Raw genomic sequence first — 26,632 nt, 5'->3', positions numbered from 1 at the left:
AATGGTGGAAGAGCAGGTGGAAGCTTATCATAAGGCAATGGCGGTACAGCAAACTTCGAAGCTGCAACGAGTTAAAGTGCAGCCTGAACAGAGCACAACGAATGCGGAAGAGGACGGAGAGGGAGAGATAGAGAAGGGGTGAGTGCGTTATTACCTGCTAACTAACTATAAGGGTGCATCGTAAGGAGAAAGTGGCTCGCCCGCGCAAGGGGAGAAGAAATGGAGAAGGTACCAAGACGTGGTTATGGAACACGTGTATATTCCCGATCACAAACGATGGTTATGTGCATATGGGATGCATATATTTTGTATACGTATCTTTATAGCTAGACACATACATACACACACATACACTCACACACACATACACTCGCATACACATACACTCACATACTCACACGCATTCACATAAATACTTACCGTTACCTACATATTCACACCAACACATACATACAGTAGCCATTCATACACACACAGCCATATATATACACACACACTCACACACAAACACACAGATCCACATACACACATGGAGAGAAGTACACGTGTTCGCTGATTGACTAGGTCGGTACAAGGTAGGGTGGATAGGTGATAAGCTAAACAACAACAAAAGCGACTCGAAAGAGATATAGAGGGTGAGGGTCTCTTTACGACAAAAACCCTCACTTATTTCTGAATATATGATGGACGGCACTAAAAAGGATAAACCGACTTCATCTATTCGGAAGGATGAGGACCGGTCCGGGGGGGGTGGTAGCTGCCTGGCTCCCTCCCGATCGTTAACCGGCGACGGGCAGACCATAGATTGCACCGCGGGGTCTATGGAAGCAACAGCGACTGCGAAGACGGTTGGAAGCGACCGTAGACAGGATACTGGCACGACTGGACCGCAAAAGGAGTTGGCACTGGACAAAATACATAGGACGGATAAGAAAGGCGACCCGGATCCACCACGTACGGAAGAGGACATGGACTACGAGCTGGAAAGAGGTAGGAAAAGGAAGACTAGGCCGATATCGGATGATGAGGAATCGGACAGCGCATCGACTCGGACAACAACAACGAGTAAGAAAGGCGATCCAATTTACCTCGGGGATACTCCGGCTAGTATCGGCTCCCAGCTGCTGGAGTGGCTCGATGATCTGGAAGAAATGCGGAGTAAGTCGAAGAACATACAAGGGAAACTGAGTGGACGGATGAGGCGCACGATTGAAAAATTGAAAGAAGGCGTAATGATACTTACTCGTAAATGTGTCGGAGTACAAGGAGGTCCAATCGATGAGAAGCACGATGAGGAGATGGCTGAGCTGCGGTCCCTGCTGCAACACCTGAAACAGAAAAATAAAGAATTAGTAGGGTCGATAGAGAAATACAAAAAGGATAATAATAGGTTAGTGGAAGGTAACAAGAGGATGGCAGAGGAACTGAAGAGCAAAAAGGAAGAGGAATTAAGGAAAGAGACGGACTTAGAAAGGAGTCATCGGTCGGTACAAGGGAGGATAGATGCGTGGAAAATGCCTCCGCCGCAACCGGTAAGAGAAAAGGAACGAATTGTAGTGAGAAGCAACGAGAGGATAAATAAGGTGATCAAGGTAATTGACCCGAAAGAAATAAAGGAGAAGGAATTATCGGAACAGATTAGCAAGCTGATGATGCAACGTGAGGAACTTCGAACGCGGAAGAAGACGGAGGATTCCGAGGAGGCGGCGGACTCCCCGAAACCGCAGAGAAGGTATGATAGAAGACGGATGCCACAGACTAGTAGTGGAAGATATACGGCGGACGACACGACGGATGGAGGAGAATTTGAGGAGAATTTCCCCCCTATGCGAAATCAGGAGGATTGGAAAGTAGTAAGAAGGAGCAGAGGGGGAAAAAGTAAAGAGAAGATAGAAAGGAAGATAGAGAGAACCCCTAATAAGGAAGAACAAAGGAGAACGATGAAAAGGAGACCTCCTAGAGCTGAGGCGGTATGGTTTGCAGGAGTAAAGAACGGATTGACAGAGGCGGAAATTCTGGCCAAAGCTAAAAAGGTAATCTCGCTAGAAGACTTAGGAATAGATGATCCGCGAGTTCGGAAGACAGTTACAGGTGCTACGCTTATCGAAGTTACCGGAGAAGATAGTAAGGGAAAGGCGGACGCGCTGGCTGCAAAACTAAAGGAGGTTTTCAAGGAAACGGAAGCGCAAATACGAAGACCGACGAAGAAAGCGGAACTCCGCATCATAGGATTAGATGATGATACGGGGGAGGAGGACGTTAAGCGGGCGGTAGCGCAAGCGGGGAAAGGAAAGGCCGAAGAAATAAGAACTGGGAGAATAGCGAAAACGCGATCGGGGGTCGGAATAGTGTGGGTTTTGTGCCCTCTGAAAGTCGCGCTAGAAGCGGTTAAAGAAAGTAGGATACGGATAGGATGGACGAGAGCGCGTATTGAACTGATCGAAGCGAGACCGATACAATGTTTTCGCTGTCTTGAAAGTGGTCACGTGCGCGACAGATGCCCTAATAAGGTGGACCGAACGGGCTCGTGTTTTAGATGTGGAAACACAGGGCATAGAGCGGCGGTATGCACGAATAAACCACACTGTCCGGCGTGTAGTGCGCAAAATAAGGAGGCTAACCATCGAATTGGTAGTTTAGCGTGTAGTAAAAATAGAAACGAGGCGGAAACAGGGACGGCTACGCGGAGGGTAGCGGAAGCTAGCTCTAATAATGAAAATTATACAAACGAACGTTAACCATTGTAGAGTGGCACAAGATTTATTGTTTAAAACTATGTTAGAGGTTAAAGCGGAAATAGCGATAATAGCCGAGCCGTACACGGTTGATAAAGGGAATTTTTACGCGGACAGCGATGAGCGTGCAGCGGTTTATTTTAATGCGCACGCGATTAATGTTAAACTAGTGGATAGAGACCAATGTTTTGTAATTGTGGAGTGGCGAAACGTTTTAATCATAAGTGTGTACATTAGTCCTAATTTCAGTGTGCGACGATACGAGGAAATTTTAGACAAGTTACACGATAAGTTAATTGTATATAGAAACCGAATGATATTAGTGATAGGCGACTTTAATGCGAAATCGAGATTATGGAACGCGAGGCACACGGATGGCAAAGGGGCTCTGGTAGAAGAGTGGGCGGCAGGTCTTAACTTGTGCTTACTAAATGAAGGTAATACGCCTACTTTTGAACACGGAAGAGGAGACTCCATCATTGACCTCACCTGGTGTACAACGAACTTAATTGATAAGATATCTGGGTGGAGAGTTGCGGAAGAAATAGAAACACTTTCGGACCATAAAATAATTGTTTTCGATCTTAATATGAGAAATAGTGAAAGGGAGAAGATGGCTAAAAACAGGTTTAAATACTTACCTCGCTGGCAATACAAGACCTTGGATCCCGAGGTGATGGAGGAGAGTATTCTGCGGCACACCTGGAACAAACAAGAAGAGTTTAGAAACGCTGTAGAAGGGAGTAAAGTAATAGAAAAGATACTCACAAGGGTGAACGATGATTCGATGAAGAGGGTGCGTAGTATTCCACGGCGAACGGTGTACTGGTGGAACCCGGCGGTGGATATACAGAGGAAAAGGTGCATTAGGGCGCGAAGAATGTTCCTTAGAGCTAAAAGGCGGAAAGAGAGAATTAGCAGAGAGAGGTTTGACGAGGCTTTGAATGGTTACCGTGAAGAACGGCGTAAGTTGAGAATAGAAATCGAAACGGCCAAAAGGAAAGCGTGGGAAGAACTTTTGGAGACGTTGGAAAAAGATCCATGGGGGAGACCCTACCAGGTAGTTTTAAATAAACTAGCGAACAGTAAAAACGCGTGTGAAATGTTAAATGTAAATAGTGTAGATCGAATTTTAACCGTTTTATTTCCTCGAGACGCGAGTATGGATGTTAATTTATTAAATGTTAATGTACCTAATTTATCACCTAGTGATGTTTGTGACCGTGCGGCGCAACGCGATATAAATGTAGAAGAGATAGAAGAAACCCGATTTGTTAGCGAGGAGGAATTGAATATTGTCGTTAAGAAAATGATGTTAAAAGGCCGCCCAGCGCCTGGTCCGGACGGAATTAATAACGCCACGATTGGTATGGTTGCGAAACATGCACCGGAGCTGTTGTTAAATATGATAAATGTATGTCTGCGAGATGAAATAATACCGGATAAATGGAAGACTGCAAAACTCGTATTAATTAAGAAAATAGGAAAACCAGACGGGGAACCATCATCATACAGGCCTTTATGCCTCCTTAACGAGATCGCGAAATTGGTTGAGCGGGTGATCTTACATAGAATAGACGAGTACATAGAAGAGAAAGGACCGGCGATATCTGCGAACCAGTTTGGTTTTCTTAAAGGAAAATCGACAATCGATGCGATAGCTACGGTTAAAAGAATAGTGAGCGAAGGTACAAATGAAGAGAAATATTGTCTAGCGTGTAGCATAGACATAAAAAATGCATTCAATTCGGTTCCATGGAACGAAATCAATAAGATGATGCGAAAAAGAAATTTTCCTAGGTATTTAGTTAAGTTAATCGAAAGTTATCTTAGCAATAGAAGGTTGCTATGGATTGACGAAGAGGGTAATGTACAAAGATATAGTATGGAAAGAGGGGTGCCACAGGGCTCTATTGTGGGGCCGCGACTGTGGGACCTAGTATACGAATATATCACGGACATGCGATTAATTAACGGAGCTCATCTGGTCGGATACGCGGATGATACAATAGTAATAGTTTTAGACGAAAATTTACAAGAGGCGCGGATTAAAATGAATATAGTGGTTAATAGCGTAATACGTAGAATTAGGCAACTAGGATTAGAAATATCGGCACATAAATGTGAGGCTATTGTCTTCCCACCGCGTAGATTTAAGAAATGGTCGAAAAAAGTAAAGATCGAGATGGATAACGTCAGGGTAGAATGTACAACCGAGGGTATTAAGTATCTAGGAATTACAATTGACCCATTGTGGAACTTTAGCGCACATTTTAGCCTAGTTCTAACCAAAGCGAACGCGGTGGCGCTTAAACTGACAAGATTAATGAAGAACCTCCAAGGCCCTAGCGACAAAAAACGAAAGCTATATGTAAATACTATTTACGCGATTCTTTTATATGGCGCCCCAATATGGGCAGACGAACTAGATGGCAATAAAAAAGCGAAAGCAGAAGCGAGAAAACTGCAACGTAAGCTAGCCTTAAGAGTAATTAGCGCGTATCGCACGGTATCGTATGAGGCGGCGGAAATTCTTGCGGGATTGCAACCGATAGATTTAGCAGCGCAAAAGATGAAGCGAATTTATGAAAGAAAGAAACAAATTGTAGCGCGAGATAACGCTACCATTACAAGAGCATTGAATATAATAAAAAAACAGGAAGAGAAAAAGCTACTACAAGACTGGGAAGCCCGTTTACGAGGGGATAGTCTACCGGGTGTACGCGTGAGGGAGGCGATTTTGCCGCAATTTGAAGAGTGGATAAATAGGAAACACGGCAACCTCAGTTTTCATATGACTCAACTGATAACTGGGCACGGCTCTTTTGGGGAATTCCGAGTAAAGATAGGGAAAAGTCGAACCTCAAAGTGCAATCATTGTTTGTCGCCACTAGATACAGCGCAACACACGCTTGAGACCTGTGCGGCATGGATGGAAGAGCGCAGAATCCTAAGAAGAACGATAGAGGGACCGATATCATTAGAGAATATTATTGAGGAAATTTTAAAGTCGAAAGAGAAGTGGAAGGCATTCAGCGACTTCGCTTCGTCAGTTATGAGGAAGAAAGAAGAGGAGGAAAGAAGAAGAGAGAGAGAGTTACGAGACGGGGGATAGAGAGAGGGATGATGGCGATAAGCCATGGTATGGAAAGAGCGGAGGGTGAAAGTTTGTGTCTCTGTGTTGGTACTTACCTGTGGCCTTTTTATGGACTTTTCCCTGAAATAGAAGAAAATAACCCGTTAATTTTAATCACAATAGGCATTGAATGTGTATTACTTACTTACCGCACCTGGACATCAGTGGACCGGATCAGCACCTGAAATAAAGAAAGAAATAGATTATTACATACTACATACAATTTAGTCAATAGAATACTTACCTGGAACCTTTGAACCTTATGGTAACTTCGTACATGCAACAGACTAGTTAAAACCTGAAAAAAAAAAAAAAAGTTAATTAGAACAATGCATAAAAAATAACCTGGAAATAAAACGAATACATACCTTCAATAGTTACGTGTATACTTACCTGTTTATCCTTGTACTTACCCTATTCCCGTCCCTGTCCTGTTTCTGATTCCTTGTTTGTTTCCCCTTTCATCCTTACGGTGATTGTCCGCCGTCCTGAAGAGGGTGGGCCCTGGAAGCGCTGCATAGTTCGTGCCCGGGTCTGCTCTTGATAGGCTGGGGGGCGAGAGCCGGTCGCGCGTGGTGGGTTTCGCGGGGTGGGCTTTCCTCTCCTCGGGGTGGGACGACCTTCGGCTTATCCGGATGAATTAGCCGGAGGTCACAAATCCTTCGAATGGAAGGTCGTGGTGGAGCGATGGCTGGCCTCACTCTGCCACGGGGGGTAAGGCCCTACGTGGGGCTGTTGGGGGTAGCGATGAGTGCGCCCTCAGCGAAACGCGTACCGAGGGGAGGGGGGCCCTCCGGGGGCGTTGCTTCGGCGGCGCGCCCGGGGTCCTTGAACCTTGGGCAGGCCAGTGACGGTGGTTTACCGGGGTATGCTCTGGTTGGCGAGGAATCGGGTTTCGGCCGACTCGCGTCCTAGAGTGAGTCCCCGGACACCCCCGAAGGGTCACCGGCCGGCGCCTGCACCACGGCAACCCGTTATACTTTTTGCAGGCAGGGGACAAGAAGGGGCCGAAGGAAGGAACAGTGGGGATAACGAAGAGTGGGGGAACGCAGGACCTTGGGCGAGCAAACTAATAATTGGTGCTGCTGTTGTTATACTTATACATTACAAGAAAAACAAGTAGGAGACTAAAGTGGGGGAAGACAGCAGCAGCAGCAGCAATTACTAGTTTGCTCGCTCAAGGTCCTGCACATGTGACGTCACGGTGCGCACGGCACGACTGAGCTGCGTGGTGACTCACGCGACGACAGTCGATCCGCGATGGCGGGCGAGGTAGCGCGCGAACTAACGGAGAGGTTCGGGAGGAAGGAGGAGTACCACGACGAAGAGTACAATTTTCTGATCGATTTCGGACTCGTTCCCAAGGAACAGACAAAGATGCACAAGCTCACGACGTATCACGCGATCGATATGAAACTGAGGGAGCACCACGAAAGCTACATATGGGACTGCTGGGCCGCTTATCTCGAGAACGAACCGATCGCTCTCAACGCTCGCGCTTTGCACGACGTGTACAAATTTTCCAAGGACGACGTAGAGCTAATGGCTAGGATACTCGGACAGCGTCTGGACAAACGACGCTGTCTGCTCTTTTACGGGCCCTCGAACACGGGCAAAACGATCCTGGCGAACGCTCTGCTCGCTCCGTGGGCCCCGGGGTACATCCAGCGCGACGGAGGAACGAACGCTCACTGGTTGGAGCACATTTATCGCAAGAATTTTATTATTTGGGAGGAACCATCCATACACATGTCCAATCTCGAGGACACCAAGCTGTTGCTAGGCGGAGAGCGCATCATCATAAACCGAAAAAACAAAAATTTGTTGGAGAGACTGAACTCGCCGGCGGTCGTGATGACCACAAACCGCGAGATATGGGCGTACGGTGGTGCCGCTGTGGAAAATAGGTGCAGCATATTCCGTTTTACGCAGTCGGTTAGCGAGGTTATCACGGGCCACGTCACCACTGCGGACGTTCTCGCTTACATCGTTGATGTGCGAAGGGGAAGATACGACTAACAGCCACGCCAGCGCGTTCGTTGCCGCTGCAGTCGCGAACGCGGAACAAGCAATGGCCGATTCCACGGCGTCGAACTTTATTTCGAACGTTGGGCCGTCCACCGGGGACGTACCCAACCGACTGATCGCACAAACGTCGAACGTCGTGATGCACCGCTGGATGCCAGCCATCGAGGTCACGGATGGGAACTGGCGAACGCTGCCCGTTTGGTACGATTCTCGGTTGGACTTCGCGACCGGAAAAATGGAAAATGTCAGAATAAACACGCTTTTCGAGATAAGCATGTACACCGTCGCCGGGAATCTGCACGCCAAACTGGGAGACACGAGCAACATGACGCACGCGACCGCGACCTACGATCCGAACGAGATTCAAAATTACACGCACGGGCGATTGAAGAGCCTGCACTGCAAACTAAAAAATTTTATGGTCCAGGTCGAGCGAGACACCTCCGGTGGCGTGCAATGGAAGGACGAACCGGTGTTCGAGATTCAAATGTTTCCCGGAATCGGGTATCTTCCAACCGTTTCGCAGATCGAGCCTTCCGCTCCCGTGTACGTCTACACCACGACGCTGAAGGAAGGGTTCACCCAGGACGTGTCCTTCACGTGCGGAGTGTTCGAAAAAGCGAAATCTCTCGTGTCCAGGGTTCCCGTGGCCGGGAGAAACTATGTCTACTACCCGACCGTCGGAGAATGGCTGTGCAACAAAATCCCATCTCCCGCCAACCTGGACCCGAACCAGTATCGCGGCAATCCCCAGATACACGGTCTCGTGTACTACGTGTCGATTCGAATGGTCAACGTTCCGCGAGGCGTGAGCAACATCAGGGTGGAGCTCTCGTACTCCAGCGAGTTTTTGGCCTGCTGGGACAGCTTCGGGCACGTGTTGTACGGGTCGGTCGACTTCCCCGCCGAGGGATCGACCGTGAACCGACTCTTGGAGAACGACATTCGCGCCGTATGCGAGCGCATGGAGCGCAACTGCGACAACGAGGAGGAAAAGCAGTACGTGGGAAGAATGAAGAGAAAATTGAAGGAGACTCTGGGACAGCAGGAGGAAGAAATGGACACGGAGACGCCTCTTCGTTCCGCGGCGACGAAGCACGTCGGCCGCGCGTTTATTCGCTAGTACAACCTCGCGTGGATCCTGACGACGCGAATTCGACGCTCGATGGCTTCCCGATGTTCCTGGAAAATGTGATCGGGCCAGAACGCGTCCATGGTGTTGATGCAGACGATCCGCGGAGTTCCGGCTGGAATCCGAACGCTACCGTACTTAACGTCGAATGTAACCGCTGTTTCGCTCTCCACTGTATGCAATAAAGTTTCTGGTTTCCAGAATCTGAAGCCTATGTCGTCGAGTACCAATCCGTCCGTGACCCCGTCCCGAAATCGCACGTAGTCTTGCTTGCAGCGAACCAAAACGGGACTCCGAAAATGCGCGAGGGCGAATTGCGTTTTTCCTAGGTTGGTTTCCCCGACGAACACCCACACCTTGTGCTCGGTGAAGTCGACGGGCGCCCGGTTGAACGACGACAAATCGTAGAGGGAGAGATCCGGTTTGTCGAACAACTGCGAGAAATAGACGCGCAGTTTGGAGGATTGGGATATGTAGTAGGTCACGTTCTCCTTCTCGATGAGGCGCAGGGCCTCGACCGTGCCGCCGGTCTCCTTCGCTCGTTCGACCAAGGAATTGACGTCGGACCTCGAGGATCCGAACTGAGGAACCTCCCCGTGGGATATCCGCTCGCCGTTCCTCTTGGCGTCGTCGGTCACGTACTTGAACATGGTGGCGGCGTTCCTGACCACCTCGATGTTCCCGGAATCCGGCAGTCGCTTTCTGACGGTCTCCAGCTTCTTGGCGTTCGCGAACCCGAACATCAGTTGCATGTGCTCGAATCCCGTTTCCCCGACCTCTTCCTGTCCCACGATCCAGTCCGCGTACTCCTCGTAGATGCGCAGTTTCTCCAGTCGTTCCTCCAGCGTGCCTCCCCTGATCACCGTGGAGAATTTCGTGTACCGCGACATCGTGCACAACACGCATCTCGTGCGTGCCTGTCCGTTATATACGCGTCGCGTGAGTCACCACGCAGCTCAGTCGTGCCGTGCGCACCGTGACGTCACATGTGCAGGACCTTGAGCGAGCAAACTAGTAATTGCTGCTGCTGCTGTCTTCCCCCACTTTAGTCTCCTACTTGTTTTTCTTGTAATGTATAAGTATAACAACAGCAGCACCAATTATTAGTTTGCTCGCCCAAGGCCCTGCGTTCCCCCACTCTTCGTTATCCCCACTGTTCCTTCCTTCGGCCCCTTCTTGTCTGCTGCCTGCAAAAAGTATAACGGGTTGCCGTGGTGCAGGAGCCAACCAGAGCATACCCCGGTAAACCACCGTCACTGGCCTGCCCAAGGTTCAAGGGCCCCGGGCGCGCCGCCGAAGCAACGCCCCCGGAGGGCCCCCCTCCCCTCGGTACGCGTTGCGCCCTCAGCGAAACGGGGCTGCAGGCGCGTGACCCCCGTTGGGGGCAGAGTGTCGGCGGGGCATTTGCCCGGGCACTCGGGTGACTGGTCGTCGGGGCATCTGCCCGGGCCGTCATCGTCGAGGGGTCCGAGGACTCCTTGACCCCCAACGGGGAGTATCGGGGACGGGTGGGCGAGGGCCGACTTGGGAGCGTCGGCCGTCGCCCTAAAACCTCCCCTCGACAGAGAGGGGAGGTCCCCGCGGAGCGGTGGTCTGCCACGCACCGCGGGTGGGGATTAGGGCCCGAAAGGGCGGCGCACCGGCGCTAGGGACGTATACCGGGCATCGTGGGGCGCGAACGAAGTGCCGTTTGGCCGATCTCGCGCCCCATACAGCCAGGGTTGGCAGACGGAGGTAGGTTTAGTGAGTATGAGTCTCACACTCCCCTCGCACCCCGCCCAAGGGGAGCGAGGGGGCCCATGACGGGTTCCTCCTCCGAAAAAAAAAAAAAAAAAAAAAAAAGGTTTGGTTCTCTCCCGTGTGCGCCACCTTGACGTGGTGGGAGGGCTCCCTGTCTCGATGACCCTTGGCGGCGGTACCGACTGGTCCTCGGACCATCGGGAGGCCCTGGGGCGAGGGATAGGATCCAAGTGCGCACAGCCTCCGGAGGGGGCACGGAGCCCGGCGACTCCGATAGGGACCTTTTTCCGTCCCAATCGTCGGTAGGGGATGCGGCGACCCTGACTTCAAACGCCCGGTGGCACGGCACCGTAGGGGAGGATTTCTATCCTCCCTCCGTGCACTGTGGGGAGTGGGGGGTTGTCTTCCGTCCTGGTCGGGCAGGGATGCCGTCTCGGCCGGGGTGGAGGACACCCGCACCCGCCGTTGCACGCCGGTGCTCCGGCATACGACGGGGCGGATTTGTCCACGCGGCTCACGACCGTACGTGGTACGGAGACGGGGCCGTGTGGACCCCCCTCACTCAGTTGCTGCACCCTCGGACGTGGTCCGAGGCGACTGAGTGGGGGGAGCCTGGGGGATGAGGAGCGGGGCCGCTCGGACATATTCCGAGGCGGGGCCCGAGGGGGAGGGGTCGGGAGTGCGGGACTACAACCCCCCTCCTTGTGAGGAAAACCGTACTCTCGACCCAATGTAACACGGTATGCTGGCGCCCACGGCGGGAAAGGTCGCGCCGAGTTGTAGCGACGCAGACCCGTACCGTCCGTGGGGCCCCCCGCGTGGCGGCGCCCTGCACGGTGCCCGGGTTGTCGGAGGCCCGGGACCCCCGAAAGCCCTGGGCTGGGAGTTCTCCTGGCCCAGCGGTGAGTAAGGGGCTGGAGACCAGTGCCGGGATGTTATTTCCCCGGCCCGTGTCATCCGCCCACTCCCCGGGGGAACTTGGGGCCCCTTGCTTGCGAGGGTGGGGGTATACCCCGGTGGGCAGGAGCCGTGCAGGGTGGTGGGATAAACCAAAAATGAATGAACAAATGGTGGACGGTGGGAGGAAGGAGGAGGAGGAGACGAGGACGCAGCGGGATGACGGGGTGGCGGGAGCACTGGATGGGGGGTTCGTGGAAGCCCCCGCCCCTCTTGCCCCGGTCTCCCTGAGGTCCTCGAAGAAGAAGAGTGGAGGTGCCGCAGGCGGCAAGATCCGCCCCTGCGTAACGAGGGTGGAGAGGATGACTCCCCTCATGATTAGGAGGAGTCAGGGTGGCGCGGCCGGTACGTCGGGCTTTGGGACGCCGAGGGCACGGCGAGTCGGGCAACTTCACCCGCACCGTCGTTGTGCTCGGTGGACACGGTGGAGGTTCTCTCCGACGCGGAGTCGGAGAAGTCGACCGCGAGCCTTCCGGTCAGCCTGAAGCGCACGCGGGGACGCCCCCCAACATCGGGGGAATATAAAAACCTCGCGGAGGCGAAGCGCTCCTTGGTCGAGGTACAGCAGCGGGAGATGGAGCTGCAGGATGAGAGGGAGTTTCGCGATTCCCTCCCCCCCGGCACCATTCTGGAGAGGGGCGCTCTGCGCGACCTGGCCAAGGCGGAGGAGAATCGCATGAGGGAGCTGGCGCCTGCACCGTCGGCGGACCTAGCGGCCTCCATCGTGGAGCGTATGGGCACGGTCGTGAGGGTGGCGGAGACCTCGGGTCACCTTAAGGGGACCTATGTGAAGGCCCTACGCGAGGCCTCCCTTGAGGTGAGGTCGGCCCTCACCGTGCTTATGGGCCGGATGGACGACGGCGGGGCGCAAGAGAACAGCGCCCTCCGTCGCGAGGTGGAGTCCCTGAAGAGCCAGGTGCAGGAGTTGCGTGAGGCTCTCAGGGACGTGGGGAGGGGGAGGGATTCTATCCCCCCCCAAACGTTCTCCGATGGTCCAGGACGGGGGGAGGACCCGCTGAGGACCCCGCCCCGCCCATCCCCGCCGCGGGTGCGGGCTCGAGAAAGGGGGGAGATGTGCGGAACGTCCCCACCCCCAGCTCCGACGCCGCCGAGGGCGGAAGCGGCCCCACCGCGGCGTGGAGAGGAGCGCACGGACGGTCCGGGGGGCCTCGAGGAGCGCATTATAGCGCGAGTCGAGGCCCTACTGGACCGCCGGTTGGGTCCGGCCGCGGCCGTTGACCGTCCGACGGGACCGACCGGGTGGAGGGGGGGGACGGCTCCTCCACAACCCCCGCCGCAGCCGGCTGGCCGGAGCACGACGGCGGAAACTGCCCCTGCAGAGCCTGGGGCGGGCAAGCGGAGGAGGAGGCGGAGGGGAAGGGGCCGGGGTGGCGGTGGGCAGGAGTCCACTCCAACCCAACCGCCGCCCCGCCCCGGCCCCTCGTCGGTCCGGCGGGAGGAGCTTCCGGCTCCGCCCCCGGCCCCCTGGTGGCACCACAAGTGGAGGCGTGGTCCCAAGTGGTGGGGCGTAAAGCGGCACGTGCCGCTAAGAAGGGGGCGAACACCCGTCCCTCGGCCCCACCAACTGGGGGTAAGGCAGGACCAGGGGGGGGCGGAGCTAAACCTGCCCCCCCCAAGGCCGCACTGAAGGTGGCGAAACCGCCTTCATCGGCCGCGATCGCCCTCACTTGCCCCGACGGGCAGTACGCGGTGGCGCTAGCGGCCATCAAGGCGGCGATCAATTTGGGGGATTTCGATATCCCCCATATAAAGATGAAGGAGGCCGTCACGGGGGGTCGCCTCTTGGAGGTGCCCGGCCCGGACGCCCATGGGAAGGCGGACCGTTTGGCGGAACGGATCCGCGCGACCCTGATGGGCGGAACGGCAAAGGTGGCTCGCCCCACCAAGCGGGCGGAGTTGACGGTCCGAGGTCTCGAGGACTCGATCTCCGCTCGCGAAGTGGCGGAGGCCGTTGCCGTGGCTGGGGGCTGCAGCCCCACGGCCGTTGAGACGGGCCCCATCAAGAGGGGCCCGGACGGACTGGGCCGTGTCTGGGTCCGGTGCCCGGCTACCGCGGCATCCAAAGTCGCGGGGCAGGCCCGGATCCAGATTGGATGGACGCGGGTCGGGGTAGCGCTGCTGGAGCCGCGCCCCCTCCAGTGCTTTAAATGTCTGGAGGTGGGACATGTGAGGCAGCGGTGCCCCAACCAGGAGGATCGGAGTAACCGGTGTTACCGGTGCGCGAACACCGGCCACCGAGCACGGGACTGCACCGCGGCGGCTCCCCGTTGCCCGCTTTGTGCGGACTTGGGGAGGCCCGCGGAGCACCGCCTCGGTGGGGCGGCATGCGCCCGCAGCAAGAAGGGCGGGCGCAAGAAGAAGGGCGGGGGGGCTGCGGCGGGGGCGACGGGGACAACTACGGTCCCCTCCGCGACCGCGCGGCCCGCATCCCCGATGCAGGTGGAGGAGGGGACGGACGGTGCCAAAAGGTCGGGGGGTACTCCCGTGGAGCCCCCCAAGGAGCAACGTCCGCCCAAGCGCCTCCGCAAAGAGGCGGCGACAGAGGAGAGGGGACTCCCGTCCCCCTCCCAAGCAAGCGGTGGACCGGCGGCGGGGGCGCCTCCCCCGGCCACCGAGTCAACAGGTGGTGGCCCGGAAGTTGCTGGGGGATTGGCCCCCCCGGTAACGGAGCCAACAGAGCGGTCGGTGGAGGGGACGGGGACGCCTTCCCCCTCCACTGCGACAGAGGTTGCCGGGCCGTTGGCGGTTCCGGCGGTTGAGGTGGTTGACCTGGAGGAGGTCGCAATGGCCAATACGTAATGACCCAGCGACTCCTCCAGGCCAACCTAAACCACGCCCGCCGGGCTCAGGACCTGTTTGTTCAGAGCCTGGCGGAGCGTGGTTTTGCGTTGGGCGTTGCGGCGGAGCCACATCGCGTGCCTGTCGGCCACCCACATTGGGTCGCCGACAGGCGTGGCTCCGTCGCGATTACTCGGTGCCCCGCCGCGGGCTCCCCCCCCATGTCTCTCCTTGAGTCTGGGGAGGGGTTCGTGGCGGTAGAGTGGGGCGACACCGTCGTGGTCGGGTGCTACGCGTCTCCGGCAATGGGTCTCGCCGCATTCGACGATTATTTGACCGGAGTGGGGGAGTGTGTCCAGCGATGCCTCCCCCGCCCGGTCCTGGTCGCGGGGGACTTCAACGCCAAGTCTGGCGTTTGGGGTTCCCCGCGGACCGACGTCAGGGGCGAGACCCTGGTCGATTGGGCGGCAACTCTGGGCCTGTGCGTCCTGAACACGGGCTCAGAGAGCACCTGCGTGCGTTGGCGGGGGGAGTCGATCGTTGATCTGACCCTGGCCAATCCCCCTGCCGCACGCAGAGTGCGGGGGTGGAGGGTGGAGTCGGGACTCGAGACATTGTCAGACCATGTCTACATCTCGATGTCCCTGGCTCCACCCTTGGGTGCGGTTCCACCCCCTTGCCGCCCGGCCGGGGGCGACCGACCGCGGCGGTGGAAAGTGAAGGAGATGTGCGGGGACTCGCTGATCGCCAGTCTCCTCGCGGCGACGTGGCCGGACAGGGGTCCGGCCGATGACGTGGAGGAAGAGGCCACCTGGCTTCGGGACATCGTCACGGAGGCGTGTGACGCTGCGATGCCCCGGGCCAGGGGGCCTCGGGACCGGCGGGCAGCATATTGGTGGGACGTGGAGATCGCCGAATTACGGCGATCCTGCGTCCGCGCCAGAAGGCGTTTTTTGCGTGCCCGCCGGTCCGGGATCGTCGCGAGGATCGACGTCGCCTATGGGGAGTACCGGGAGACCCGGAACTCCCTACGGCGGGCGATCAGCAGGGCCAAGGACAGGGCCTGGGATGAACTCCTCCGGGGCATAGATGAGGACCCGTGGGGGCGCCCTTATAAGCTTGTTATGGGTAAGCTTCGCCCGTGGGCGCCCCCAATTACGGAGTCCTTGACCCCCGAGGTGAGGGAGGGGATTATAGACGCGCTCTTCCCAGTGGGAGAGGGCGTCCCCCCCCTTGCCCAGGACCCGCCTCCGGATCGGGAGGCGGAGGAGGTCCCGGGGGTCACTCCGGAGGAGATGGCCGGGGCCCGTAAGGGGCTGCGGGGCAACAAGGCCCCCGGCCCTGACGGGATCCCCGGCAAGGCTTGGGACCAGGCCCTTGAGGTCCTGTCCCCGCACGTGAGGCAGCTTTTCACAAGCTGCCTCAGGAGGAGGAAATTCCCTCCATCCTGGAAGAGGGCCAAACTGGTTCTCATCCCGAAAGGGACGGGCAAACCTGCGGACGAGCCTTCCGCGTACCGACCGGTGTGTCTGTTGGACGATGTGGGGAAGATGTTTGAGAGGGTGGTGGCTTCCCGCATCGTCCGGCACTTGTCCCGGAACGGTCCGGGACTGTGCGACGGGCAGTACGGCTTCCGTGAAGGTCGATCGACCGTGGACGCGATCAAACGCGTCCGATCGCTCACGGAGGCCGTAACCGCGGCCGGGGTGGGGGGAGTGGCGTTGGCGGTCAGTATTGATATCGCCAACGCCTTCAACTCCCTTCCATGGACGGCCGTGGTGGAGGCGATGCGTTATCACCGCCTCCCTGCCTACCTGGTGGATACGGTCCTGGACTACTTCCGGGACCGTAGGATGGAATACACCGGTCGGTACGGTGAGATACGTGGAAGGCGCCTGTCACGCGGGGTTCCTCAGGGGTCGGTGTTGGGACCCCTACTTTGGAACCTTGCATTTGACAGGGTCCTCAGGATTGCCCTGCCCCCAGGCTGCCACCTGGTGTGTTATGCCGACGACACACTGGTGGTGGTCGGGGGCCCAGGATGGAGGGAGGCGGCGCGCATGGCCGAAACGGCAGTGGCATGCGTGGTCCGCGCAATTCGCGCCCTAGGGCTGGAGGTGTCGCCTCAGAAGTCGGAGGCCATCTTTTTTCACGATGGCCTCCGCGGGGCACCACCTCCAGCCCACGTCATGGTGGGGAACGTCCCTGTCCCAGTGGGGCCCACGTTAAAATACCTGGGCCTCACACTGGACGGCCGCTGGTCGTTCGAGGATCACTTTGTAGGATTGGCCCCCCGGTTGGAGCGACTGGCCATGTCGGTCAGCCGCATTATGCCCAACCTGGGGGCCCGCACGCGAAGGCTCGCCGCCTGTACGCGGGGCGGTCCGATCGGTGGCCCTGTATGGGGCACCCGTGTGGGCGGGCGATGTGGCGGCCACCAGCCGGGCGGACAAATCCGTCCGGCACTTCGAGAGAAGGGTGGCCGCGCGCGTAGCCCGCACATATCGGACCGTTTCCCACAGGGCGGCGACGGCCTTGGCCGGCACCCCCCCCATCGCCCTGCTGGCGCCCGCGTACGCCGACGCGTACGAGCGGGCGCGGCGGGCGAGGGATCAGGGGGTCAAACTAACGGCCAAGGCCAAGGTGATCCTCGGGCGACAAGCCCGGCAAAGGGCGCTGCTCGAATGGCAGCGCCACCTCGCGGACCCGACCGTCACGTCGGGCCGGAGGTTTGCCGAGGCCGTCCACCCCTGTCTGGCGGAGTGGCTGGACAGGGGATGGGGCGGGGTGACGTTCCGAATGGCTCAGGTGCTCTCCGGACATGGTTGTTTCGGGGAGTACCTGAGCCGTATAGGGCGCGAGCGTGGACCGCGCTGCCATCACTGCGGCGCGGACCGGGACACGGCGCAGCACACCTTGGAGGAGTGCCCCTCGTGGGCGGGTGAGCGCCGTGTCCTGGTCAACAGGATCGGTGGGGACCTCTCCCTCCCGTCGGTCGTACGCGCGATCGTCGGGAGCGAGAGGTCCTGGTGTGCGTTCGCCTCCTTCTGCGAGGAAGTCATCTCGCGGAAGGAGGCGGCCGAGCGGGTCCGCGAGGTCGAAGACCCCGACCGGCAGCCAAGAGGCGGGGGGAGAGGACGGGGGGCTGGGCGCGCCAGGCCCGGATGACCCCGCTGGGGGGATCTAAGGTAGGATCCCCCCCTCCCCACCCGGTATGCGGCGACCACGGTCGGGGGACCACGGGGCACCGAGTCGGGCGCCCCGATACGTGGCCCGGTTTAGGAGGCGGGGCAGGCCCAACACCGGTTGGGTCTGCGACGGGCGGGGCTATCGGGCGGGTGACAGGGTACCCTTTTTCCGGTACTCTGGGGGACGGTCCGTGGAACGCGGACCAATCTCACGCCGGGTCGGCGGGGCGTTTGCCCGGGCCCGGCGTTCACCCTCCCGATTTCATACGCGGCATTGCTCCCGTGCAATGCCGTGACGCGCGGTGGGTCCTTGGATGGGGCTGTGTGCCGCTGGGGCAATTGCCCCGGGCACACGGGGGTTGGCCGGCGGGGTATTTGCCCGGGCCTTCTCCGTCGGGTTGTCCCTAGGGACGGCGCGACCCCAACCAAGGACGGGTGGGACGGGAGGGCGGGGGCTGATTTGGGTTGTCAGCTCTTGCCCTAAAAAAACCCCTCTCCATGTGAGGGGTCCCCGTGGAGTGGTGGTGCGCCACACTTCACGGGGTGGGACGGGCCCGCATTTGCGGGCACGCGTTTCCACAACGCGTGGGACCGTATACTTGGTGGGGGGAAGCCAGAAGAATCCGCAGTGGTTCCTAGGCTTCTCCCGCAACACCAGGGATGGCGCATGGAGGTGGTTTTAGTGAGTACGAGTCTCACACTCCCCTCGCGCTCCGCCCAAGGGGCGCGAGGGGGCCCATGACGGGTTTCCCCTCCGAAAAAAAAAAAAAAAAAAAAAAAAAAGGTTCCCCCCCCCCAGGGGCCTGCTACGGTGTAGCAGGTACGGGAATTGACGTTCCCGGGGGCACCCGAGTCACGGTATGAGTGTATGAATGAATGGGCCCCGGTCGGCCCGCTGTGGATATTCCCCGCAGACTAGCCAAGGGGGGAGTAGTAGGCCCCCCGACCGTGCCGCTCGTTGCCGGCCAGGTACCAGGCCTCTTCTCCCCGGGGCGTCGGGCAGTGCGCCCGACGTCGCGGGGCGAATGCGGAACGTGGGAGCCCGCTGGTTCGACCGCCGGGGGCTTGCCCCTGGCGATCGGCCCGGCGGGGGCGCCCTGTGGTGGGGCGCCGTCGGCGGCGGGCGGAGGATCGGAGCCAATGCGGGGGTTGAAGCGTCGGTGCCGGGCGGGGGAGCGGGGGAGCACTCGGCCAGTGTCTCCCCATAACCGCGTGGCTGCCAGGCGGTGGTGAGTGCACTGGAGCCGTCCGGGCGGGGCCGTGTAGGACCCCGTTCGGATCGGGGCCTGCACGTCGTCGCCGGACGTAAAGCCCCAAAATTTTGTATCGGGGGCCGGCTTCACCGGTAACCCCACCCTCTTTCGGCTCTCGGTGGGACTAGGGTTGGCCACCCGAAAACCGCCTCTCGGCTGTCCCACACTTCATTAGGGAAAATTTACCGGGGGAAGGTTCCCCACTGCGGTGGGGACGCCATGATGGCCGAACCCGAGGAAATTAACATGCAATATGGATAACGCTTCATTTTCGGGGAAAACGGGGGGGAAGACGGGCGCGGAGGCGCCGGAGGGCGTGGACGAGGAGGCGTGGGAGTCGCCTCGAGAGGTGGTGCTGGTGTCGGACGTTGAGGAGGGGGTCTCGCTGAGGGCCATTTTGGACCCGGCGGCGGCCTCCTCCTCCGCGGCCGACGGTAGCCGCGGGGGCACGCGACGACCGCGGACCCGCCAAATGGCGAGGAGGGGGGGATCGAGCGCGCGATCGGGCAGTCGGGCCGGTCGGGTGAGCCGGGACAGTTCCCGGGACTCGGCTGCCTCCACGACGTGCGACGTGGCGTCCCTTCCGGGGGACGTCGACACCGACGCGTCGGCGAGCGAGACGGGGAGGAAGCGCAAACGCGGGAGGCCCCCTACCACCGGGGAGTACGTCGGCCTGGCGGAGGCCAAGCGCGCCGCCAGGGAGGAGGAGCGGCTGTCGAGGGAGTGGGAGCGGGAGAAGGAAGTCCTCGCCTCCATTCCCTCGCCAGCCGACAAGAGGGAGCGCGAATCCTGGGAAGTCCAGGTGGAGCGCTTTCGAGAGTGCCCGTCACCCGACATCACCGCTCGGGTGATGGAGCACCTCGAAACCGTGGTGAAGGTCGCCAAGAACTCGGGCCACCTTCAGGGCCCGTATGTCAGGGCCCTGAAGGAGGCCGCGGCGGGCATCAGGGCGGCGCTCACCGTCACTGCTGAGAGGAGGGGCGCCGGAGCCCCTTCTCTCAGCACGGAGAACGCCGCCCTGAGGGGGGAGGTGGAGTCCCTCAAATCGCAGGTGCGCGAACTGAGGGACACCATCTCCCTCATGGGACGGGCGACCGCGGGGGACGGGGGGGAGAGCCAGCGGGTGGCTGACTCTCCCGTCCTGCGCGTCAGGGGGCGGAGGCTGGTGACTCCGCCGAGGAGCCCGGCGACATCGGAGGCAGGACTCCGGACTGAGACCACCCCGCAGAAGGGGGGAGGTCCTCCCGCTGAAAGGGAGGACCCCCTGGTCGCCATGGAGGCCAGAATTATGGCCTCCATGGGGACCATGGTCTCGCGGATCGTCGCGGAGGCGGTGGCGCCCCTGGTGAGGCGCGGCGCGAGAGAGGGAGCGGAGCCGACCCCCCAAACAGGACCGGAGGAGCCAGGCAACGGCGGGACGGCAAAGAAGAAGAAGAAAGGTAAGAAGGGGGGTGGTGGGGCGAGCGGAGCCCCGCCTGCCCTTAACCCCCCTCCGGCAGAGCAGCGGCCCAGTTCGGCGGTGGCCGGCCCGGCTAGCCGAGTTCCAGCCGGCGAGGAGGAGCAGCCGTGGTCGACGGTGGTTGGCAGGAGGGCCGCGAGGCCAACCGCCCAGCCACCGGCCCCCGCGGGTAAGGGCAAACCCGTGCCGGGCAAACCCGCCCCAGGTAGGGGGGCCAGCGGGGGGGGCAAACCCGCGACGGGCAAACCCTCCCCGCCCGGCGGTCGACCCGGCGCGAAGGGGCCGAAGCCCCCTAAGTCGCCCAAGACGGCGGCCGTAGTCATCACGGCAGCCGACGGCGACTACAAGGGGGCCGTGGAGAAGGCGCAGAAGGGCGTGGACATCGACGCCCTGGGGATCGCCGCGCCGCGAGTGAGGAGGGCCCTGACGGGGGCCCTCATCTACGAGATCCCGGGGCCGGAGTCCGCCACCAAGGCGGACGAGCTGGCCTCTCGCTTGGTGAAGGTCTTTGAGGGGTCGGGTGTAAGGGTCACCCGACCCCTCAAAAAGGCGGAGCTGCGCGTCCGACGGCTGGACGACGCGGCCACGGAGGAGTCGGTGTCTCGGGCGGTCGCAGCCGCCGGAGGCTGCGACCCCCGAGACGTCGAAGTAGGGCCGATCCAGAGGTCCCCAGACGGCCTGGGGACCTCTTGGATCAGGCTTCCTGCGCAGGCCGGCGGAAAAGTCGCCGACCTGGGCAGGATCAGAGTGGGCTGGGCCTGGGCACCGATTACTGTGCTGGAGCCCAGGCCCTTGATGTGTTATAGGTGCCTGGCGAGGGGGCACGTGCAAGCGACGTGCCCCAGTCGCGAGGACCGCCGAGACCTGTGCTACAGGTGTGGCGCGGCGGGTCATCGGGCGCGCGGATGCGCCGCTGACCCGAAGTGCCCTCTGTGCACGGGTCTCGGCAGGAGGGCGGACCACAGGCTGGGTAGCGCGGCCTGTGCTCCGCCCTCCAAGGGAGGGAAAAGTGGGGTCAAAGGGGTCGGAGACGGCGGCCCAGGGAGGGGCGCGGCCGACGAGCTAGCCTCCTCTTCGCCCTTCGTGCGTCAAAGAGTCGGTGATAAATTACCAGAGCTGGGTCTTCCAATTACTTAACTTCGCGGAGAGAGAGAAAGCGAGATGAATAAACTTCGTTTGTTCGTGTTTAAATCCTTTCCTGGAAAGTGCATTCCAATCCAATATTGATGTTAGCGACAGAAGCATCGATAATGTTTCATATATAGCAGCAAAGGTAGAAATAGAAAATAATCATAAATCTGTCAGTCTTCAAGTTTTAAATGCAAATGAATGTTTAATATTATAAAGTTTATGTGTATATAAATTTAAAGCTTTATGAGAGAAATCACATGTTTATGGCGATTATATTTAAAATGTATATCTATTCAGTGCGTAGATAAAAGTTATCTAGATACTCTAGTAAATTTTTATAATTTTTCTGAGAAAAATTCTAAATTGGAAACGCTTCTCGATATCAAATTTTTACTGGTTTAGCATAATCCTACTTCTCCTCTGTACTATACTTATACAGTATGCAAGTGTCTAAAATCACTCAACTTGGATGATGTATGCGGGTGCACGCGCTGTTGCAGGAAAGGGAATCGATCGGTTCTCTTTTTGAGCGCTAGTGATCTTCGACCTACCTAGATGCGATTAAGTTAAGTATCTCATCAGTCATCGGTGCCTCCTTCACTTCGATGATTAATGGGTTATGCTTAAGCGTGTTTTCTTGGTCGCTTGAACTACGACCCGATTGCGGAAGTTTTCAGATAATTCAGCGATCTATACCGTTATAAGCTTTTTATTACTCATGATGCATATGCGTAACGCTTCTTTCTCCTCCGAGCCAACTAACTATAATGTCAGTTAAATATTAGTTAGCTATCGAAAAATAGGGAAATTAAGAATAAAAAATTATAGACTTGTCTCCACATAACAAGTTATTTAAAATGTCAGTAACATTATTTCGATATATTAGCGACTAGTTTTATGTGTATCTTTTTCCTCTTAATGCCATACAAAATAATATATTATGATAGTTGCTACATGCGCATCTTCTATTATGTATCATAATCTAAGATTCTGTCTAGAAATCTACGCGTGTAAAGTTGATGACGATTGCATAAATGAAAAGCTTTGCGAAAGCGTATTCAGCATTTTTCTAATCAACTTTTTCCATCCTATGGAATATTTTGTTGGCTTATCGCCTTTACGCGACAGCCATGTATGCATAAAAGTCACGTATGGGCATACACGTGATAAACAGTTCTCTTTAAGCCTAGCGGGTAAGTGCGCATGTGCGCGTAACAAGAACAGCCATGTGGTAAATCAGGATTAAAACCTGGCTTACCAGTCTGAAATTTTAAATAAATTAAATCCTTTTCCGGAAGTTCACACATACATGCACACGGACATATATACATAAATTCGGATTTTTCCTGTGAACACCGACAGCTATTTGGATGCTATTAAACTTGGACCATTTATCTTTTACCTGAGCACCGTTTGAAAACGTATTGTTTAGTACAATCGACCATTGATTTTCATTTGTTTATCATTGGAATATAAAAATCATTCACTGCTATTCGAATGTACTGGTTTTGCGATTTGATTTGCACCGATCTACGAGTAAACGTATTTAGGAATTATTGATTTTTTTTAAAAACATTTCTTAATTAAAATACTCAATTTCCAATTTTAAATAAACATCTGTGAATAAATTTTCTCTAAATAAAATCTTATTTGCGAAATATATTTTTATTATTATTCTGCTTTAGAAAATTTTGTTATCGCAAAATGTGAAAAAATCTGCTTCTAAAATAAATCCGGTAACATTGGACGTCCTGCAAATGCATGTTCGAAAAAATAGTAATATTACAGATACGCATTTTGACATCAAGTATACGCGCGAGTAACTTTACAGATCTTATATCAAAATAACATCACGATATTTTATTCTGGGAGGTAAGTCATACGCGTGAATACACGGATATTTTTAGCCTCGCGTAGAATACCCTTCAATCAAGCATCAAGCTGAATATTCGCGAGCAGCGACGAAGATATGGCTACTGAAAATACTCTCATGTAGGCTATGTCCATTTTATTTTTGACAACGAGACGATCGTGACAGTTCGAGTTTTATATAGGACCATCGGTGCATATATGTTCCAGCATAAATTTTATTAATAATATGCTCTTTTTTAATTTTTTTTAGTATTATAACTTTTTTATAATATGCTCAACTATGAGATGTTATATTATTTTAATTTTTGATTTGACTGATGCGAATTTATGTATGCAGAAACGGCAAAAGTTTAATTATTTAAATTTTGAATAAATATATTAAATATATTAAATATAATAATATATTAATTCTCTGATTAAAAGTGGGATTCGAAAGAATTATTATGTATTAAATAACGCATTCAATATTAAATGTATAATTATACTTTACTTAAAAGTTACTAATTTAACATGACAATCACATTTGATATTAATGTTTAATAAGAATAGGACAACCGTTTTTAGCATCGAGTATGAAACATTGTTTCACCATTGATTTACAGCATTCTCGAGGATCTACTTGTTCACTACTGTTCCAACGGAAATATCTTCCTCTAGCGCGCATATTTTATCGTCTCTTTATGTCATATCATTTATTAAAGTACGCTTCACTTTTTGCTCGCAAGGAAAGGGAGTTTTAATTATTCCTGCCAAACACATGCCGGGAGAGTTAATCACTCGGTACTGTCGACATCGTGTCCGTCCTTATTCGCGTTGAATAAGAGCTTCGGTGTCTTCGAAAAAGTGACAGTCCAGTATTTCTAACGGACGACCAACATTAATAATCCTGGCAGTTAAAAGAACGAACAGTACTTTGTATTTGAGTCGCGCAGTTTTCGAAAGGGGAAGTATACAAACAGTGTATCTGCATATATAAACTCTCGCAGGTTTGCATTTTTGAAGGAAAAAAAAATACAAAGATGACGAGAAACAGAAAATACATGAAGCTGGGAAAAAGAGAGCGAGTGCGTATACGAGCGGACTTCGTGTTTTCGTCGACTTCGTTGGTCTCCTTTCGTTTACTGTGGGCGTTTTCGCCGCGAAGGTGATCAAAGCAGCTGCGAAATACATATTTGGTTTCGCCGTTCCTATCAGCAGGCTGGAATTTCTTCTGGCTCTTTGAAAAGTGGAAATTGCGTCCGGTCGACGAGAACGAGTGAAACGAACACGGGAAAATATTCCCCGGGTCGCTTTTCACTCTTGGTGCCGGCTCTGCGACTGTGTAACTTTGAAGCGAGACGATCTTCGCGAATACGAGAAATCCTACGGCGCGCGGCCGTAGGCGTCCGATTGATCTCGCAGAAAATTTCGCGCGTGTGTTTACATGCCGCGATTCGTATGATCGAGTCTACCGCGAGCCAAGGCATAGGCGAATGAGATGAAGCGCGTTGCTGGAATCTCGAATTTCTCACCATCATAATGGCATGTAGGAATATGACGTAAAGAAGAAAGAGAGAGTGAGAGCAAGTGAGAATAATGAGAATAAGAATCTTTATTTTTATTTTTAGACTTATTACTAAATATTTATTTTCAATATTCAACAATTAATAGTATTTTGTGATAGTAATAATTCCGACAATGATTTAATATTGTTTTTTCAATATTGACACATTATTAATATTGAAAACGTATCGTAGATTGATCATGTTACATGGAGATGTTATTAAATCATTACATGGAGATGTCATTTAAATCATTATCGTGTTCTTCATGTTTACAAAATAGTAGATGTTACAAAGGATCAATATTTTTGAATATTTGGGAATATTGCTATTCTATATTGTACGAGTAATGCTATTCGTAAACTCTGATAATGTTGGATATCGAAGAAGTAAAAATATCGTTGTCCAGTCATATGTAAGCGTTCCGAGTTGTATCTCTGCCGATTTAACATACGAATCAGCGTCGGATTATTTGGCGTGGCGGAATAATTGCCGCGTTTACATTTCTCACGAAACATCTCGATGATTCACACAGTCGACGATAACGGTGGTCGGTCGAGTGTTAATTCATATCGCTGGCAAAAACCAGAATGGCCATTACAGCGTTTCTCAGGTGAGCAAATGTTCGCAAAGTCGGAAAATGAAGCACATTATTTCGTAATTCTTCCGAGTTTGCATTATAATCGATACTTGTTCCTTTGACATGTCTGTAAATTGTTGCAGACAATTATTTTGCAAAATGCTCTTTGCATAAACAAGAGCACTTTTTTTTAGAATTATATTTTGTATTTATTCATAAACTGCATTAATTAATCTTTTTATAATATTTTATTCTGACAAAATATCATTATACATTATCAATTTATAATATTACCATACTTTTTATTATTAACAAAAATTAAGGAAATTTGCATCGTAAAGTTTTAACCACATTTAATGCGAGAACCATTTTTTGAGATCTTTGATTTTGCAGTTTTAAGCTTTAATTTTGCCATAATATAATTTCTCTCGTAATATGATTTTGCGACGAGGGTCATTGGAAATGCCACTGTAGAGATCGTGTCTAGCCAGGTAATCTTGATCGACGGCTCGCGTTAACCACTACTTCATTTAAGGCAAGCTCACAGTTACGAAGCGGGTCCTCTGGATATAATCGAACGTGACACGGCCGTCCATCCATCGGCTGCCAGAGCGCGCGCCCGAATTAGATCACGCCAATATCCCATGTAAATATCGCTAACAGACCGCTGCCGTAATACCGAGAGCCGAAGTAACTCCCCGCGGGCAAGCCTGACAGTCACACGAAAAGTTAGCTTCACTGCAAGATCTCTTTTTACGACAAAAGCCAGTATTTAATATATCTTTTCGTTTTTTTACGAGAACATTCTTTTTTATATTCTGATGTTAAACATTTTATGGTTATCATTTCATCGCTATTAAAGCGAGTAATCCAAATGAAAATAAGAGGATTTCGTTCATTTTTTCCTCCCTGGTGATGTGCGATAGAAATACGATTACGACGAAACAAAAGCGAGGAATATCAGTTTACAACTGATTGCAATTAACCCGTTGTCGCCCTTTATCTTGTATCGTTAAAATCAGTGGAACGAACCGAGATCAAGCCGATTGATTTTTCTTTTTAAAGCGAACACATTATATTC

The 26,632-nt window shown here is 54.6% G+C and overlaps 2 protein-coding genes across 2 annotated transcripts; both read left to right on the top strand.

Moving 5' to 3' along the window:
• The first annotated feature begins 683 nt into the window (after nt 1-683).
• LOC105285947 lies at nt 684-2,738 on the top strand. The gene has a single exon (XM_011350516.2). It carries the CDS (start codon nt 684-686, stop codon nt 2,736-2,738), a length of 2,055 nt encoding a protein of 684 aa, XP_011348818.2.
• Nucleotides 2,739-19,221: 16,483 nt separating this feature from the next.
• Nucleotides 19,222-21,564, top strand: LOC113561494 (actin cytoskeleton-regulatory complex protein PAN1-like). The gene has a single exon (XM_026967992.1). The coding sequence runs from the start codon at nt 19,222-19,224 to the stop codon at nt 21,562-21,564; it is 2,343 nt and encodes a 780-aa protein (XP_026823793.1).
• The last annotated feature ends 5,068 nt before the right edge of the window (nt 21,565-26,632 follow it).

The sequence above is a fragment of the Ooceraea biroi genome, chromosome 2, assembly GCF_003672135.1.
Source record: "Ooceraea biroi isolate clonal line C1 chromosome 2, Obir_v5.4, whole genome shotgun sequence".
Lineage (NCBI taxonomy): Eukaryota > Metazoa > Arthropoda > Insecta > Hymenoptera > Formicidae > Ooceraea > Ooceraea biroi.
Note: the sequence above shows the minus strand (reverse complement) of the source record. Positions and strands in the feature narration are given on the sequence as shown.

Bases quoted from the DNA above. Each gene is read 5' to 3' on its own strand.
- LOC105285947 (XM_011350516.2), top strand. From the start codon at position 684: ATGGACGGCACTAAAAAGGATAAACCGACTTCATCTATTCGGAAGGAT.
- LOC113561494 (XM_026967992.1), top strand. From the start codon at position 19,222: ATGGATAACGCTTCATTTTCGGGGAAAACGGGGGGGAAGACGGGCGCG.